Genomic DNA, 19,721 nt, shown 5'->3' with positions numbered 1-19,721 from the left:
TATTAAATTTGAATGTTATAGATAGATTTTAACATCACCACCAATATCAGCACACTTCTGTTGTTTAAAATGCTTTCTTTAATAATAAAAAAATTGACATTTTAAATAAAAAATAATTGTGGTGTAAATATGGGTAAATAATGGCCACATAGACCAACAGCATTACAGAACTTGACCATACACAAATTATATAGGCCTAAGGTTCACAAATGGGCCAAAACTGTTTTCTGAATTTTCTCACTTGTGGCACACGCCACTGTGTTGAGAAAAAGAACTAGAAAGAAGTCTAGAAAGAATAATTTGTTGACTGAACAGCATTAAAATTAAGATATTACCACTTTACATTAAGGTTCATTACATTAGTGTATTTACTAACTTGAACTAACCATACATGCGTCACAGTATTTATTAATCTTTGTTAATGTTAGTTAATAAAAATCCAACTGTTCATTGTTTGTAACAAACTAATGTTAACAAATTCAACCTTTGATTTCAATGACATTAGTAAATGTTAAAATGAATATTACCTAAGATTAATAAATGCCTAAGAAGTATTGTTCATTCTTTGTTCATGTTAACTAAGGTAATGAATATTAAAGTCAAGTGTTACCGATTATTTCAATCAGTAAAACGTTAAAGAACTTGCTGAACCAGATTTATGTATTTTTGTTCATAAAGGCTACACTTTTCATATCTGATATTACATAATTAAATGCACTGGAAAATTATGTACTGTAAACTGCAATTTTAATTTAGCAGATGAGTTGACAACATGTCTGTGTTTTAGATAGGAGTAGCACCCGTTTTAAGTCAAAATCACTTAATTTGATCATCGTCTGCCCTCTTGAGTATGAACGGTGCAACTACATTCCTTTATCTTCCAGTTATGCCAGATTTCCCGAGAAGTTGAGGTACACGTCAGAATGGAACCTGTACTGGTGAGCGGACGTGTACAGTGACCTCAGCGGTTTGTGCGTATCAGCTGACACAAATACAGACGGGAAGACATGGAACGCGGTAAGACCTACCATACCGAAAAACCACAACCTTTGAATAGAATGGAATCTACTGATTGTAGTCTTGAATTTAAATCTATACATACAGTCGGCAATGCGTCATAGTTGGGGGAAAGCAGCGCGACCATCCTATGTATTTGAATGACAAAAATGTCATATTGCGAGTCATTTATGCCTGCCGACCGGCAATGGTACATTGCAAAATGAACTGTAATAGGTTATGATTGCCCTTATTTAATTAAAAACTGGGTCAATGACCCAACCAAATGGCCGGAGGTGTCGTTTCCAGAATATCTGGTTGAATATCCAGGTAAGACATCGCGGAAGATACCGGCAGCATGCCTGTAGCTAACTCAATCAACTTGCGTATAAGTTACTATAAGTCCATAAAACCATGTCACTTACCAATTGTACGTATGCTTCACTCCAAACTATTAATCCTTTTGTAAAACGGTGATCAGTTGCAGAGGGACTTTGCTGACAGTTATCCGAATTCTCACAGGCTGCAGTCTGATAACCTTCAGCTGATAACACTAATGTGAATGAGACATATCCCTTATGAAAAACAACTAAAGGAATCTTGTAGTATTTTAGGACAAAATATTATAGTAACGTTAATCCTATAGGAATACTATAGTTTTGGGACATAACCTAGAAGTATAGAGGTATTAAAGAACATCACAGAAGAATTATAAACTACTATAGAATACTATAGGATTACTTTTCGTAAGGGATGTAACGTCAGACAAATCTGTCAGACAAAACATCTAGTACTATATCACACATCTACTCACACAGTATAATCTAATAAGATATTAGTAATTTTGCCATTTTGTCCTCCTATCCGGTTCTGTATGCATGTAAGAAAGGATGTAGAACTTCAATTTATAATTTGTTAGTTTATTGGTGGTACAGAAAACGACACAGCAACTCTTCGGCATGATTGTCCTATGTATTTCAATGAGCGCCAAGGCAATGTTTTCCCCCACGGGCTAAATTCACATCACGTGACGGGGTGTTCCCGGGGGCGTTCCCAGACCAACCGACTGTATTTATTCTATACAACGTTTTTAAATAGAATGCATTGATTCTATTCTAGAATCATTATAACCTGTTTTCAGATTATCTGTAGCGCGGAGATATAGTCTTACTTCTGCATTGCACTACTATGCTAAGCGACGTCATACAATTAACGATCTGTAAAAGCCTATAGGCTGCACTGCTGTGTCAGTATTCAATATAAAGGCACCATGACACTATTTATTGTAGAAAACACTGTATTTGTCTTGTTAAAAGTAACATGTTAGTAAAAAAATAATGGTCAAAACTCAAAATAGTTAAAGACAAAATTGACTCAGAACTGAGCTGAGCTGGACGATGACATCTGTTTTCTCCAGATAACTAGGATTTTTACAACGGAAATTAATCAACGTTGAACTTACTGGACAACGACTTTTTTCAAGAGCTGCTGTACAGCCAAAACAATCTTTGTTGCATTAATTTACCGTTATCACACTGTAAAGCTACTTAAACAATAGTCTATATTAAAGCGCTCAATAAAGGTGTCTGAAGATGACTCGACTTGACTTGACTTAATAAAGAATAATGCATATGTAGCCTAATATATTTACAGTTGGATTTGGACCATACTATTGGACCATGCATTCAAGTACTTCTGGGAATTTCGTATTTTATGAGTTAGGAAATGGTGATTAGGACGTCAGGTGCGTTTAAATGACTTAAAGGAAAACTCCAACTTTTTGAGACTTTAGCCTTTTCACCTTATCCCCCAGAGTTAGATAAGTCCATCAGTAGCGGTTCTAGGCACGGGCGAACCGGGCAGTCGCCCGGGGCGGCATTTCTTCATGTCACGTGGGGGGCGGCACGAGCAGTTAAAAAAATACTCTGTGCCGCGAAGTTTTTCTATTTTTTATTTCGATTAAATTATTGGCAATGGCGCCCTGCTTGCTGAGAAGGTGCCGTGCGCAGAAGCGATGTCAAGGGGATCTCCTGATTAGTTCACGTATCGCGTCTTTTGCGCGCTCGAGGTCGTTATTTCAAATCCTCTATGTTTCAAATAGGCGCACGGGAAGCGCGCTCATTATGCGCTCACGGGAAGCGCGCTCATAAACTTTTCAGTATGGGAGTGCACGTGCACCCAAACACTTGGGTGTTTTTTCTCTTCGCCGTAAATAAATCTTTTAGCAGAGCTACAGCAAGCGTTTTTCTGTGGTGGAAATACATTAGCTACTAAAACTCCTTTGTTGTTGTGTAGAGCGCAGTGTAATGAGTGCATGGTTCTATAGCAACGACAGCCATGGGAAAATCGGTACGAATTTTACTATTAATAATAGTAAAAGGGGGTCTCGCTCTGGGTGTAATTCAAAGTAGAACCGCCACTGGTCCATACATACCTTTTTCATCTCTGTGCATGCTATGTCTGTTTGACGCACCCACCGTTAGTCTAGCTTAGCACAAAGACTGGATGTAAATGGTTGCAGCTGGCATACTAATCCAAATGAGTGACAAAATAATGCAAACATTTTCCTATTTACATGTTGTGGTTTGTATAGTCATAGACTGTACAAATAACAAAGTTATATGAGACTAGCCATCTTTTAACCATATAAATACTGGGAAATATATTTTCTGAAGGCGAAGCACTTGGGAAGAGTGATAACCGCAGCACCTGAGTCCTTGACTAGGAGCAGAGAGTTCGCTCAGAGTTGGAGTAACAGAGTCAGCATGAATTATTATTATTTTTTTTATTTTTATTTTTTTATTTAACAGTCAGACATACATACAAACAAACCAACATAGTGCAGTAGTGAGCAATCTTGTAAATCCATAATTCCAGCAGTGGCAAGAGTGATTTAAGTGTTTGATCTAAGTGTGTAAGTGAGCGTGTATGAGCGTGGGTATGTGTATGCGTGTGTACACAAAGTAACCATTTATTATTTATTACCATTGTCCTTACCATCACTCCCCACTACCACCATACTGCCCATATTGTTTTTGTAGATTTTTATTTCCATCCTTCCTCCTATGTAACAATTGCCATTGTCAATCCTGTACAAAATATGATAATATAATAATATAATATAATAATATAATATAATATAAGACCACCTTCCCCCATATCTCATCAGTCCCTATCTTTTCCTATTTTTCTGTTTTTTTTTTTTTTTTTTTTTTGTGTGTTATGTGCAATGTCTAAAGTGCATTAAAAGAGGGAGTACAGTGCGAGAATGTCTCAAATTGGGCCAGAGATGCTGTCCCGTTGAAACTACTTCTCGCCTGTCTTGCCTGCCTTGGTGTTTGCGATGTTTTTCCAAATATACTTATTCTTTTTTTTTTTTTTTTTTTTTTTTTTCCTTTTCTATGTTGTGGTGCATTAAAAACCCATGAAAAGATAAGGGGGAAGTTATTGCATTAGTGATGACAATGACGCTTAATTCTAGTTCTACATTCTAATTCTACAGCATTGACAATGGCAATATTGATGATGATAATAATAATAATAATAATAGTAGTAATAATAATAATAATAAATGACAATGATGATGGCAGTGGTGATCACAACGGTGAGAGCAAAAGACAGCAACAACAGCAATTACAACAATGAAACAACAAAAAATAAAATAAAAGTGAAAATAGTAATCATAACAGTGACAGTAAAGATAGCAACAACAATGATGACAAAAACAAGTTCGAACAACTAAAATGCACAAATATTCGTGGGTTGGTTATAGTCTGAGTTAAGAACAGAGAAGGGATTCATAGCTGTAAGAGGTCAGAAAGTGTTGGACGGTAGAGGTCAGTTTCAGATGTGTAATTATGAAGGGGAGATGCGAGTTCCATTGCAATGAAGTCTGTAATAAGATTTTTCCAAATGGTAATGTGTAATTTATTTCTGGTTTTCCAGTTCATGAGGATAGTTTTCTTGGCGATGGTTAGCGCTATGAGGAGTATTTTAGAGTTTATAGTTTTATCAGTGATTATTGTGAGGTCCCCCAGCAAGCAAAGGGAAGGCGACAATGGGATGTGGCAGCCAACTATAGTGGATAGTGAGTGTGTGACCTCTTCCCAAAAGTGTTTGATTGGAGTGCAGTGCCAGGTTGCATGGATGTATGTATCTGTAGAATTTTGATTGCAATGTGTGCAAACTTCTGATGTGAAACCCATTTTAGCTAATCTATTGCCTGTGTAATGTGTTCTGTGGAGTATTTTGTATTGTATTAACTGAAGATTCGCATTTTTGGACATGAGATAGACGTTTTTACAGATTTGGGTCCAGAAGTTGGCATCAGTGGCTATTGAAAGATCATTTTCCCATTTTATTGTTGGTAAGTATATAGTCTGAAGTTGATTTGAGATAATTTTGTATATTTTAGAGAGCAGTTTTTTTGGAGAGGAAATGTTGACCATGTCTGATATTGCCGGTGGAAGTTCTAAATTTGTATCTCCGATGTTTATTTTTGCCAGGACAGAAGATTTGATTTGTAGGTATTTTAAAAATTCGTTGTTCCCGATGCCATACTCCTGAGCCAGTTGTGGAAATGGTTTAAATGTGTTGGATTTGAAAATATGCTTAACCTCCTGAGACCCGAGAGTTTGCCTGGTGTGCATTTTATAATTTTTCTTGCTATTTGGGACAAGTAGGACCTAATAAGTATAATAACTAAAATTTGTTTTTGTACAGGAAGTAGTTTTTGCATAAAATGATGTCCTCATGCAAGGACAGTGGGTCTATCTTAACTACTTGAGACCTGAGTTTTGGTTTGGTGTGCTTTTAGATTTCTTAGCTTTTTGGGGTTAGGAGGGAGCAAGAAATATAACCAGATATTATATTTGAACATGAAGCACTTTTTGAAAAAACTAAAAACAAAAAATTGTCTGTATGCACAGAAAACAATCAATACACCATTGTGTAAAAAAGTGCAAATCTATTTTTTTTTTTACAGCATGAGCATTGTGCCTGAACATTTTTCATTGTTACTCTTGCATGCATAACTTCTGAAAATTGATATGGAAAAACAAAATAAATATAATAATGAAATATAATATCCATAATAATATATAATATCCACATAAAAAAACCTATCCAAAACAAATTGAAAATTTGATTTCTTTTTTGCAATGCTCCAAAATTTCTGCTTCTCCAAACTAGAAATGTTCTTTTTATCTGTGGGAACAGTGGATCACACTTAGCCGGTGTGAAAGACTGTGTAACTGTTGCCCCTGAACCCTCCATGGGCTTTATTCGTGCCCAGGAGAGGTGCACCATTGGATGCGCAATTCTAAAAATCAGCCCATCTTTTCCAGGGGATTTTTTGATTTTCAGAGCTCCACCACGGTGGAGATCGAGCAAGAGAGAGCGTATGTGTGTGTGTGTGCGCGCGATCGCGAGTGAGTGATGTGTGTGTAAGCGATAGCGAGTGAGTGAGCGAGCGAGAGAGAGAGAGAGAGTGCGCGCGCGTGTGTGTGTGTGTGTGTGCGAGTGAGCAAGTGTGTGTATGTGTGCATGCGCGATCGTGAGTGAAGCCCCGCCCCGTTGAGTGTGTGTGTGTGTGTGTGCGCTCGAGTGTGTGAGCCTGCCACGAAGCTCAATGCAACTACAAATTTTCATTTTTTTTTGCAAGTTTCAACGAAGCTTAGTCCCAATGTCCACATATGGGGACATCAACTTTAGCAGCTTGGTAAATCTTTATTTTTACAAAAGTTTGTCAAATGTGCATGCCGTTTCAAACATACAACACTAATATGCATAACTTAACAAGAATCAACAATGAAATGTTATTAGATTGTTTACCTTGTGGAAGTTTTGGTCTGGAGTGGCTGCGTGACATGTGACCTGTTTTCTCTGCCATCTTTAAATTATTTATGTTAATTTTTTTTCTCTTCTGACGCCACCAGATGGCAGTGTAAGTGTCCTCGTTTGTGAAAAACATGTTCCAGTCACACAGAATTAAGTATTATGCTGCACAGAACCAAAAATGTGATGTCCCCGTATGTGCACGCAGGGTCTCAGGAGGTTAATGTGGGTGATACCCCTTTCCGCCCATGTGTGAAAATTCAATGTTTTTTTTTATTGCTTATAAAATCACGGTTGTTCCATAGTGGAGTGAGGTTAGATGGAGCTAATGTAGAGTTTGTGATTTGGTGAAATTTCCACCAGGCTGTCAGAGTGGAGGCTATAGTTACTGCATTAAAACATGTGTGTTGTTTAATTGATTTGGTGAGGAACGGTATGTCAGCTATATTTAATTCTTTGCATAATGATTGTTCTATATCTAGCCATATAATATCAGATTGGGTGGGGTGAATCCATTTGTATATGTATTGCAGTTGGTTAGCCATTGAGTAATATTGGAAATTTGGTGCTTCTAGTCCTCCTTGAACCTTACTCTTTTGTAGTGTAGTGAGTTTTATCCTTGGCGTTTTATTTTTCCAGTAGAAGTGAGTTATAATGGAGTCTAGTGATTTAAACCAGGTAAGTGTGGGGTGGGTTGGAATCATTGAGAATAGGTAGTTAATTTTTGGTAGAATCGTCATTTTTATTGCTGCTATCCTGCCGATTATGGAGATTGGGAGGTTGAGCCACCTGAGCAAATCGTCTTCTATTTTTTTTAGTAGTGGTGTGAAGTTGAGTGTTACCAACTCTGACAGTCTGGAGGAAATCTTAATGCCTAAGTAAGTGATGTGATCCTGACAAATAGGTATTGGTGATTGATGGGGTGCCACATCCCATTTGGTTTTATGTAAAGGGAGGATGGAGGATTTATTCCAGTTTATTGCATAATCGGATATTTTTGAGAAGGACTGGATTGTTTTGATTATTTCTTGAGTAGATGTTAGGGGTTCTTGTATATATAGTAGGATATCATCTGCATAGAGTGAGATTTTATGTATTTGTTGTGGTGTTTCAATACCTTTGATTGCTGGGTTTTGACGGATAGCTGCTGCTAATTGCTGCTTATTATTTTTTTTAACAAGGGGGAATTTTAAAGTCCCACTGCCCCCCTCGTCCCAACACAATGCTAAAGCTTAAAATGTTCACATTTATTGAAGTAACAAGTAGTATCTAAATACAAACTAAACAAACAAAAACAAAAATAGAGAAAATAAAAGTGCTGCTGTGTCAAAATGTTTAAAAAAAAGAAAAGAAGAGATTTCATTTGGCAAGACAGGTCTGTTTAAAAACATTAAAATAGACATAACATAGGCGACTGTGTTTGATATGGGATTAAAATGATGGGCAGTGTATGAGATATAATCTAATGATTAATTATGTCAATATTCCTTTCTTACGATCAAAGCATGTGAGCGAAGAGCGCATTTCTGAAGATTCCTCGGCTCGCTCATTTCGCTCAGGGTCGCGCGCTCAACCCTGCTTCCGACTAAAGTTTTTTTTCTAGTCGACTATTAGTTGCTTATTTAAGCCATTAGTGGACAAATCGCCCCTTTATATTGATTTAATAACTTAAATAGGCTATACAGGATAATGATAAAGGCGCACTCAAGCGCACAAAGGCGCACTCAAGCGCACGAGCCGGCAAAAGTGAATGTGTAAAAATAGCAAAGAGGCATTTAATTGTTTATTAATAAACTGGTGTTTTCTGCGTCACTGCAAAGATGAAGATGCGATGCGGACTCGCCATGAACGAATAAAGATATAAAGACATGGAAAAGTTCCTCCCGTTGGCGCCCAATGGGATGAACTTTTCCCCACACTTTGAGCGGCGACTACCATCTGTAGTTAGGGGGCCCCCTAGTGTCGGCGGGGACCTAAGCAGCCGCTTAGTTAACTCATAGGGAGAGCCGGTGCACGCGGCCACGAACTACACAGTTTTGAACATGCGTATTCTCACAGCCTTTCGAAAAACTGGGACATTCAGTGTCCCGGGAGAGCGCTTAAATTTCCCGGGACAGGTTAATAAAAAGAAGGACAATCCCGGTAAAACCGGGACAGGTGGCAACCCTAAGCGCATTAGTGATAAAACAATACTAACATTAGGGCCTGCTCACATATCGCGTCTTTTGCGCACTCAAGTTCGTAATTTCAAATGTAGGCTACTCATTTTTTCCAAGCGCGTCCGCGCCGCATCAAGTTAAAAACATATTCATACCCTATTAATATAATAGTGTCACTAACGTTATATTAGATCTGTCTAATGGCACTGTTACAGTTGGTCATATAAAAACATAACGGAACACTTACCGCAGCCGCAGGTGATCCACTTTGTCCTGTCTGCTATAGATGGGATGGCAGCACACGTTTATTTTCCGTGTGGCAAATTCCATTTTTTTCAAAATAGTCGTCCTCATTGAAATGTACCGAGCAAACATAATGTCCCTTGGTAATATCTTTAGGTGTGTTTGGATCAATATCCATAGCAAGTAGCCATTTCTTCATCAGATCAGCGTTTTTAGTTGGAATTCTGTGAAACATCATGGTATTACCTCCCCTGTTTATTGCCGCAGCTATTTACAATACAGTGAAAACCCTTCTTTCCATCCCCGGCAAGCTCTTTACCAGGATCTTGCTCACTCGTGCTCTCCCAGCCATCAGAAGCAGCCGCCGTCCCCAGCAGGCTGGCTTCATGCCTCAGCGCTCCACAACAGATCAAATCTCCGCAATTCGCTTGCTTATAGAGAAGACCTATGAATTCCGTAAAGATCGCCATCTTTACATTGGGTTCGTAGACTTGAAGGCTGCCTTTGACACTGTCTGCCACTCTTCACTGTGGAGTATCCTACATGCTCTTGGAGCACCACCCAAGATTGTTGCCCTGCTTAAGCTGCTTTATAGTAACACACAGAGCTGTGTCCGCATTAATGGCAGAGACTCAGACTGGTTTTCCATCTCTAGCGGCGTTCGACAGGGCTGTGTGGCTGCCCCTGACCTTTTCAACTGCATCATTGACCATCTGATGTCCAGGGTTTGTGAACGGGCCCCCGGAGTGACCCTAGGCAGCTACCATCTGACTGACCTGGAGTACGCTGACGATACCATCCTGCTCAGCACGTCCCTCAGCCAGCTGAGAGATACTCTGGGCATATACAGTGAGGAGGCTGAGAAGCTTGGCCTCCAGGTGAGCTGGATAAAAACCAAGTACATGTACATCGGTGATGGACCGCATCCAATCCCCCTGCGGTTTGGCAATGATATTGTAGAACCTGTCAGCAATTTTGTATATCTTGGATCCCTAGTGACAAACAACGGGGACCTAAAACCAGAGATTACCCGCAGAAGAGCCCTGGCTGCGTCAGCCCTGCAGTCTCTCTGGAAACCACTCTGGCGGCACCAAACCATCTCCCGCAGGACGAAGCTCCGGATTTATAACTTAGCAGTACTCTCCATCCTGCTCTATGGCTCTGAGACCTGGCCCCTAAATAAGACACTGGCCGCAAGACTCGATGGCTTTGATAGCAGGGCCCTCAGGACCATAGAAAACATCAGGTGGCCCCAGCGGGTTTCCAATCAAGTGCTTAGAGCCCGCACGCGCCAGCCCAGAGCATCTTGTCTGGCTGCGCAACGCCGTACCCGCTGGCTCGGCCACGTCCTCCGTCTCCCTCTTGACCATCCGACAAGAGCCATTCTCCAGTTTGATCCGAGAGCTGCAGGCTGGAGACGACCACGAGGTAAGCCTCGCACCCGATGGCTTGACGTCCTTGCGGGTGACCTCCAACAACACGGAGTCGCTATGGAGGATGCAGAGCAGCTGGCACAAGATCGCCGGCACTGGAAAGAACTGGTTCATCTGGTCGGCTCAACGCACAGGGACGGGATGTGAACCCATACCCAATGCAGGAGCTTAATAATAAAATAATAATAATAGCGTTATATTTTGCCAATGAACTAAAATCGAAACCATTATATGGCTTTTTGCCTTCATAAAACAGCACAAGACTTTTAGAATAGGCATTCTGTGTGCACAATATACAGATTAATAGAAAGAACAGAAGAGAAATTAAAATTTTTAAATAAAAATCTATAAGAAAGTGAGACATTGTGGCTTGATTTGTTTTATTAATATTAATTTTTCATGACCAAAATAATATTATGCAATGTGAAGAGACTACAGGTTACAACAAGCATCATATATTTAAAAAATACAATAATAAAAAAACACATTGTTGTAAAGGTTGTTTCAGATCAACACCTGCAATTGACCACTAGGTGTCACCATGTAGACGGGTGTCGGATTGATTCGAAGCCTCAAAACAATATAGCACATTTGCTTCAACTGTTTCATTGCTTCACAAAGCCTCGATCTGCCCATCACTAGAATTCACACGAAGATAACTTTACTTCCAAAGTAACAGGCAAGGATACAGACGGGAGCAACACAGGGTAACATCAACATTGACCAACAAAGACTGACTGAATGAGGGAGAACAAAATACAAGCAGGAATCAAACATAATGATGTGAAGACAGGTGATACTGATGAACAAGACGAGGAACAGGTGGCTGATGAGGGTTTAGGAGTGGAGACAAGAGGATCCTGGGAAGTGTAGTGCTGATGACAAGACAGACTGGTGCAGAAGAGGACTGTGACACCACCAAAGTAGCAGTGCTTCACCTTCAGAGAATAGTTCCCAGTATTCATATGTTTAAAAGATGTCTGTGTCTCATTTGACTTTGTTTTTTGTACACTCTGTGACTATACAAATCACAACATGTAAATAGAAAAATGTTTGTGTTATTTTGTCACTCAATTGGATTAGTATGCCAGCTGCAACCATTTACATCCAGTCTTTGTGCTAAGCTAGGCTAGCGGTGGGTGCGTCAAACAGACTTATAGCACGCACGGAGATGAAAAAGGTATGTATGGACTTATCTAACTCTGGGGGATTAGGTGAATAGGCTGAAGTCCCAAAAAGTCGGAGTGTTCCTTTAAGTCTCTGAAAGATATATATATATATATATATATATATATATATACTTGTAAATTACAATGCTACTATATTTTGTGCAGGGAATTAGCATATTTTGTTATAAATACAAAATCCAATAAATTACATTTATAGACAAATAAGATTCAGGCTTAAAGAAATGCTGCCTGCATGTGCTATTGGATATTTTCTATTTCACACTTCTGAAGCCTATTTTGTAAAATGTTTATTGTTGTCAATGGATGGGAGGCTAAAAATAATTTTGGCTTTAATGAGCATTCACCATGCTATATAGATAGCTTGCTAATTATTCTGGAATTTCAGTCAAATACAGGCTATTTTTGCTATACAATGTGTTTCAAATAATTATTCATACATGTAAACATGCAATTACAAGATAAGGTGATGTAACTGTTGTGAAATAAAAGAATAGTCACAGGAGCAATCTTTCTCCCTTCTGCCATGTGTTTATGGCACGCTCAACTCGGGAACTTGGGTATCAAAATTATCCCCAAGCTTGCCAGTGGTAAATATGACATGATAGGGTGTTTAAATCCATTTTTTAAACCAGGAAACCCGTATTAATTCAGATGTGAAGGCAGCAAAAATCCCTAGCTTACCACTCATACATGACTGTGGTGGCGTTTATGTGCATTCAACTGGTAAATGCGATCTTTTCTACGTGCTTTGAACACACCTTAAGAAAAGAAACGGACTATAATTTTATTCTCACTATAATAACAGTGTGTTACTATGGTATATTAATTAAGGTATATTAATGCTGATACAGCATATGAAATAATTATTCACAGATTCATTTGCATGCAAATGTTTAAAAATCCAGTGCCCAGATTTTACTTTAAGTCTCTCACATCTTTCTGTCCATATACAGGTTTCTCTCTTGCAGGATCTTCTTCTAATCCTCGAAAACGTCAGGTGCGATTTTCAGCACGTCATGACATCCTGCTCCTACGTGAGGTGATAGCACAGAACCCCTTCACTTCTAAAGAGTCAGGCCGGATCTGGGCAAGGGTGGGTGAAATTATTACTGCTACCCTACAGGACGAGAACTTTGAGGTGGATGGACGCAGATGCAGAGAGAGGACTATGCTACTACTGGATTATTATAAAAAACAGGACTTTGCCAGTCTGCGCAGGTTAGGAGAGGTCAACTTCACTTGTTTTCCTGCCTTGAAGGTGCACTAAGTACATTTTTATATTTGAAATAAGTGAATTGAAGTAAATAAATGATTAGTACTTTACTCTTTAATGTTTGTACTTTTACAATTTCACCCATAAATAAAATAAACTTTGACTTTTCAGATGTAATAAATATTCCTAGGTAACACTTTAGATTACAGCCCACAAAGTAGATTTGATCCGATGGGCATTAAAATGAACATTTTTTAAAGAATAACCCGACTCAAGACAGACCCGATAAAATTAGGTAAAGTCCAACAGCATTTATTTATTTACTTATTTATTATTACTTAATATTATTGCCTGACCGATGAATATAAGTTATTTCTGAGTTTGGCTTTTAATTGGGACCAGTGGGAAAATAAAAGTATTAATGTGATAAAAACTAAAGGCGTAAAAAACAGGAAAATTTAATTATTTATACCATAACTATTTTAGAACTAAAGGGTACTTGTTCTACTATTATGATAGGCAACAATTTTACGTTTTGGAGCAATTTAGTGTGAACACTGCATACATTTTTGTAATAATAGCAACCAATATGTATAGCCTAGGCATTTATATATATATATATATATATATATATATATATATATATATATATATAATTTCAGGGTACATAACTGAAACTTAAGGCTTAAGTACACATGACTAATGAGTTAATTGACAAGACACACCTGAACAGAATACTAAATCAATTTGGAAACTAAACAGCAGGTAGATCAGAACTAAACTAACAAGCTAAAATTTCTATTGTTTGTATTTCTGTTTGATTAAGTTTCATTTTCAGGTTCTAGTTTGTCACTGCAAAAAACACTGACTTTAGGACCAGGCTTTTTCTGGAATTGTTTTCTTGAACTGCAAAATAGCACAAGGGAATGTTTGCACCAAAACACGCCTCCTTTTTGCGCCGACCCGCCCAGGGAGCGCAAGTTCATTTTCTAGTTTACCGACGTGCGTCTGTGGAGGGAAAAGCCCGCTTTGGATGCAAAATAGGAATGATACAGGCGTCAGTGTACAAAGTCATTTGCGCCGGGTACAAGATAGGGCCCATTGATACCAAGGCATAGTTACAGGCTAAGTAGTGTTTGTTACCCTCTTTTTCTATTAAGTTACAGGGTACAGTAAGTGTGACATCTGCAGGCTGTAAATTAAGGGCTTTTTACCCTCTCATTCCATGAAGTAACAGGGTAACTCTGTTTGTTTGCTTGATATAGTCTAATAGGCTGACCACCTTTTTCTTTTGTCTGTCTACTATTTGTATTATTTTTTTTCTTGAAAGGCGGTATAAAAAATGAACATAAAAGTAGCACGCTTTATACCTTTTTTTTGGTTGCACTTGCTTAAAGGGTTAGTTCACCCAAAAATTAAAATTAAGTAATTATTAATTACTCACCCCCATGCTGTACCAACCCCGTAAGACCTTCATTCATCTTCGGAACACAAATGAAGATATTTTTGATTAAATTTGAGAGCTGTATCACTACATAGGCTGCCTAAGGGAATGACACTTGACGGCCCATAAAGTCATTAAAGAAAATGTTTAAATATTCCATGTGCCTACAGTGGCTCAATTATAAGTTTATCAAGTGACTAGGCTACTTTTTGTGCGAAAAAAACAAACATAAATAACGACTTTATTCGACTATTCCATTACGTCCTTGTGGGAGACGAGAGTTGAAGAGATTTCCAGAACGCATGCGCGAGAACTGAGATGAGGACGTTCTTCTTCGACTACTTCTTGTTACCGGCTGCTCACCGCTTAATATTACCGCCAGCTACCATATAAGATGACAAGCTGATATAGCTGGAAGCGCAAAACTTTCTGTTTACAAGCAGAGGAAGATGCACGGTGTACATATGAAGATTTCAGATGCAAAAGCCTCTAAGTGCCATTGGAAATTTTCTTCTAAAATGATCATTTTTATCAAGCTTATATATTCAAGTTCAGTAATTTCACTTAAATGACAATTAATAGGTAATCCTCATTGCAATTTAAGTGAAATTACTGAACTTAAATATACAAGCTTGATAAAAATGATCATTCTAGAAGAAATTTTCAAATGGCACTTAGAGGCTTTTGCATCTGAACTCTTCATATGCTTTTCAATTAGACACTTAACATCCCTCTGAACATTTCTCTCTGGCGCATTCACAATAGGTCTACTGTGAAGATCGTAAGTCAGCATCGTCAACTTCCATCTTTATTAATAAACAATTAAAATCTCTCCTCGCTATATTTGACATATTGATAATCAATGCTTTTGCCGGTTCTTTGTGACAGCTTTTAGGTGATTAATTATCTGCAGCGCCGCCGCTACCCTTACATGTTAAATAAACGCATCACCACCGCATCAAAAACATGGTTGCGTGATGATTTTCCACTGGCCAGTGCTTGCACAGAGGCTGAAATCATGACTCACGGCACTCCTGTAAAAAATAAATCGCTATACAAACATATCAGGCACTGCCATTTAGTCTTTATTTACAAACTTGGACACCACAACACACGGCTATTGACTGACCACGAACAGGTAACTTAGCCTACTTGTATTTTTCATTTGTTAATGTCTTGCGGTCTTGCTGTTTTGTTGTTTGTTTTACAATTAAAACTAAAAGTCTGTTGTAACACAAGCCTTACTGAACATGTAACGAGTAAGTATTACTGAAAATTGATTAGTAATAACTTACACTACTGCGTTACAGCAAAAAGTAATATTTTACTGTAATGCATTACTTTTGTAACACGTTACTCCCAACACTGCTCCCGAGCCGAGTCCCTCTCCTCCACCTCGCTGCCCCACCTCAGGTACGTCTGTGGTTCCCTGGCCCCTGGCACAGTGTGTGTAAGCCTGATGATGCTTCCTACCGTTCCAGCTGGCCCTGAAACTTTCAGCAGACTCGGCTTGCGATTCATTTCACTTGGCTTCGCCCTGGCTCAGTGATATTCATCATACCTAGGTGTTTAGCTGAGATGCTTCTAAGATTAGTGATATTTATCACACCTACGTGTTAAGCGCTGCTCCAGTCCTGTGTACACACGTCACAGTCCTACTGGCGAAGGACGCAATGTAGCCTCCCCTACAGCAGATATGAAGACCGGTTTCTATAAACCCATACTTTATTGTACCCTAGATATGTGGTGGGTTATGGCCATCTTGGACCTCCATTCAATTGCTACACAGAAATGCATTTTCAAATGCTCCATCCCCAAGGTTGGCCTGTGCGTTCGACCTGAAGGACAGTACTTCAGATCTCTATCCTTCAGCTCCACAGACCATTCTGTGTTCTGGCATCGAGGGTACAAATTATCAGTTCAAGTACTACCCTTCGAGTGCTCCATAGCCAGTTGGGTCTTCAGGTCAACTGGGAGAGAGTAATCTCACCCACGGGCTGAGTATCTCTTTTCTCAGTTCAGGAGAAGAAGAAGTATTTTCAAGAACTTTTCAAGAAGTGTTAGGCTAGTGCTAGAAGTTAGAAAGGGTCCCACTGAAAATTCCAGAGGCTCCTGGGGCATATGTCAGACACAGCCTCTTGGCTTCCTCCATATGAAGACCGCTTCAGCACTAGTTTTATGATCGAGTCCTGAGGTGGCCGTGGCTATGGCACACCCTGTGTGATAAAAGATCTCCCCGGCCTGCCGCCAAAATCCCAGCCCATTGTAATGACTCATGGGCAGGTCTGATCATAGGGAATTTGCATATTATAATGAATAATTGATAATTAATAATTATTCATACAAGTCTGGATCAGACCAGTCCTACACACCATCCAACATTAATAAATCGCCCGGTAAGGGATGATATCTTATTTTACCTGCATTCATGCATGTGTATCCTTGCACATTAACCACAAGTTGATTGCAATTAATTACACAGATCACGTTTTACAAAACAGGTAAAATTAATTATCTCAATTAATTTATAGATTTCCAAGAAAATTAATTCTGTGGCCACAAGAATTAAGTTTCCTGCTCTATAAACAAATACCCTTTAAGGTATCTTTAATTTGTAAAGCTCGTAGCTTTGATCTAGTCATTTCAGAGAACGGTATTATGAGCAGACACAGTAAGTCAGTCAAAATCAATATAATGAATTTAATAAGGCAGAACTACATGCATTTACTACGTTACAGGAATACATGTATTTACAAACATTAAAACAGAAAACGAACGCTAGAAGTCTGGACAATGGAAACACGTGAGAATGAGCGGGAGAGAGAGAGAGCGTATAGAAATTGGCTCAATTCACCTGGACAATCTACCTTCTGAGCAACAACACGGAAAAACATCTTAATGCTTCTTAGAAGCTTCGTAGATAGGTATACTTGCACACTTTCTTGGACTCTCTGCGTCGCGGCATTCTTGCACGGCCCTGTCTGGCCGCGTGTTGAATGTATGGGCTTTGTGTCCTCCGTGAGCGTGTCACGTGGTGCTTGGCGCGTGTGTTTGACAAAGGTTTAAAGTCTTTGAGGTAACGTTACCAAAGGAAATATTTCGGCTAAGTTCACTTCCTTTCCTGGGAGGTGAACTTGGTAGGACACTTAAGAAAAAGACTAAACTTTTAGATGAAACAAAAGTACAGAAAGGATTTCCTGAGGGGAAATTGAGTCGGAGACTACATTGTGCAGGCAGACATGAAGACCAGCGGGGTAAGAGGCGGAGACTGCGTTTGTGTCCTTCTTTTAAATGGACGCAGACCATGCCCCTTCTGGAGCAACCTTGACCAATGAGATTCGACAAAACTCTGGCGCGAAGGCTTTCCTGTGCCTTGTCAAAACATTATTTACGACAGGGTGAGTTTTTAGTCTTTTCCTTCCTTCTTTTCCACAAGGTGGAAAACATAGTAAACTATGTTTTACTGAATATTTCTTTGCATATTCGAGTAGTCCATACCACGTGCATTTTGGAGGTATCAAAAACATTGTGTGAAAGTCAAAGGAATATGCAGTGTTATTTAAAATGCATAATGAAGGTATTTCTACTTTTACTTATGTCACGATAAAACCAGAGCTACTCCAGTGTAACATGGAGAAACAAACACACAAAACACATTGAATATATTTAGTTAAATGTCTTTAAACAAAAGAAATGTCTTTCTCTTTGTTCAGAATCACATCCTGCCACATTCCGATGGGTAATAAAAGTCTTGTAAGAGGAGCCACTGTTTGTCCAGCAGGCTTCCTTCGGATGTGTGTGTGGGGCAGCTGTGTATGTTTGTGCGCATGTGTGATTTCAAGTCCCAGGGGGGATAGTTCGAAGAATGTTTGGTAAAGTCCTTACACCATGTTCAGACCTTCAGGTCCACTAACACTGACTGAGGGGCCATGTACAAAAGGCATGCTTTAACGGAGGCCTGGGCGACCTCCAACTGCATTGGTTTTCGTTACCTCGAGTTGGCAGTTCACCTCGCTTTGAGCCACCACTGCTCAGCGAACTGGTACTGGTCTGAAAAGACAACATTACGACCATTGGGCTAAGCTTCCCTCGCATGTCATAACTCGCCTGTCACCTCCTTCTTGGAGTCAGAAGCTTCTGAGGTCTCTTCCTTCCACTATAAAATTCTTCCAGTCTGCTCATTCGTGCCACCAACGAGTCTCATGACAGCTATGGCCAGGGAGAGTGAAGACTCCAATCCCCTGGCGCCGCCAGGCTGGCGGTCCAGCTGGGCAGGGACCACTTCGGGGCCACCATGTTACATCTGTTGCCCTTCCGGACTCGTCCCTCTGCCAGTTGTATTTCTTTCTGAGCGGACATAAACCCTTGGATAGACACTGGCTTCTTAGCTGACCCCGGGGCCCCGCAGAAATGCATTCCTCAGTGAGCCTTCAAAGAAAGAGCTATGTGAGTCATTATCACCTTGTGCTGCTCAAGTTCAGTGATGTTCATCACACTTAGGTGTAGCGTATCTGGGCCACGCCAGGGTGAATCATGCATTCCAACACCCTAAGGATTGAACCAGAATCATGGTTTGTTCACCTGAACACAAATAATGCACATTAAAATCAGTTTCACTAATTTATTATGGTTATTTACAAAAGTTATTAAGAAAATCAAATGTCCTATAGCAAGAGAAAGAAATGCAAAAATGAAAGTCCACCTTTTCAAAGTTCACCAGCCTTCAAATTTGGCTGATTTTTTTCTGCTGAAAAATGGTCGAGTTTTGGTCTGTACTAATCTGTCACATCGGGGAAAATACCTTTTGAATTATAGACTACCAAACGTTAAAGAGAAGAGTGCAAAAAAACTGATGAAAGAAGGCGTTTGTGGAAGCAATACGGCACTGACATTGACACTGATGGAGGGGTTTGCATTTGCAATAGTGATGTTTTCTTATTTAATTTTTACAACATATGTGTAGCCACCGCCGCGCTGGACTATATTGCGTATTGAGCTTCCGAACGGTAGGAGGCTGTTATGCAACGTTACGGCTTTTTTCGCGCTCTTGTCAGCGCCGGTTTCAATACGTTTCATAAATAATATTTTTCTGCTCGTTCGGCACTTTGCAACAACACAGCATTGTTTCGACAGCGACTTGCAGCATGTCTCCCCTAAAACTGATGTTTACATTTTATGTGGCGTGAAAGTCGCATGCCATCCGAAATC

The 19,721-nt window shown here is 39.5% G+C and overlaps 1 protein-coding gene across 3 annotated transcripts in view; it reads left to right on the top strand.

Moving 5' to 3' along the window:
- Positions 1 to 890: 890 nt before the first annotated feature.
- The window catches only part of LOC120466956 (uncharacterized), an 81,457-nt gene continuing 62,626 nt past the window's right edge, over positions 891 to 19,721 (top strand). The window contains exons 1-3 of one of the 3 annotated variants that reach the window (XM_039655677.2): positions 891 to 1,017; positions 12,810 to 12,895; positions 12,980 to 13,074. In XM_039655677.2, the coding sequence (XP_039511611.2) occupies positions 1,008 to 1,017; positions 12,810 to 12,895; positions 12,980 to 13,074 (191 nt within the window). In that variant the 5' untranslated portion in view covers positions 891 to 1,007. Of the gene's footprint in view, positions 1,018 to 1,039; positions 1,327 to 12,809; positions 13,075 to 19,721 lie in introns of those variants that run through there. The other 2 variants (XM_089133979.1, XM_089133980.1) reach the window with 2 other exon arrangements.

This window comes from Pimephales promelas, chromosome 8 (assembly GCF_988280905.1).
Source record: "Pimephales promelas chromosome 8, fPimPro1.hap1.1, whole genome shotgun sequence".
Classification (NCBI taxonomy): Eukaryota; Metazoa; Chordata; class Actinopteri; order Cypriniformes; family Leuciscidae; genus Pimephales; species Pimephales promelas.
Note: the sequence above shows the minus strand (reverse complement) of the source record. Positions and strands in the feature narration are given on the sequence as shown.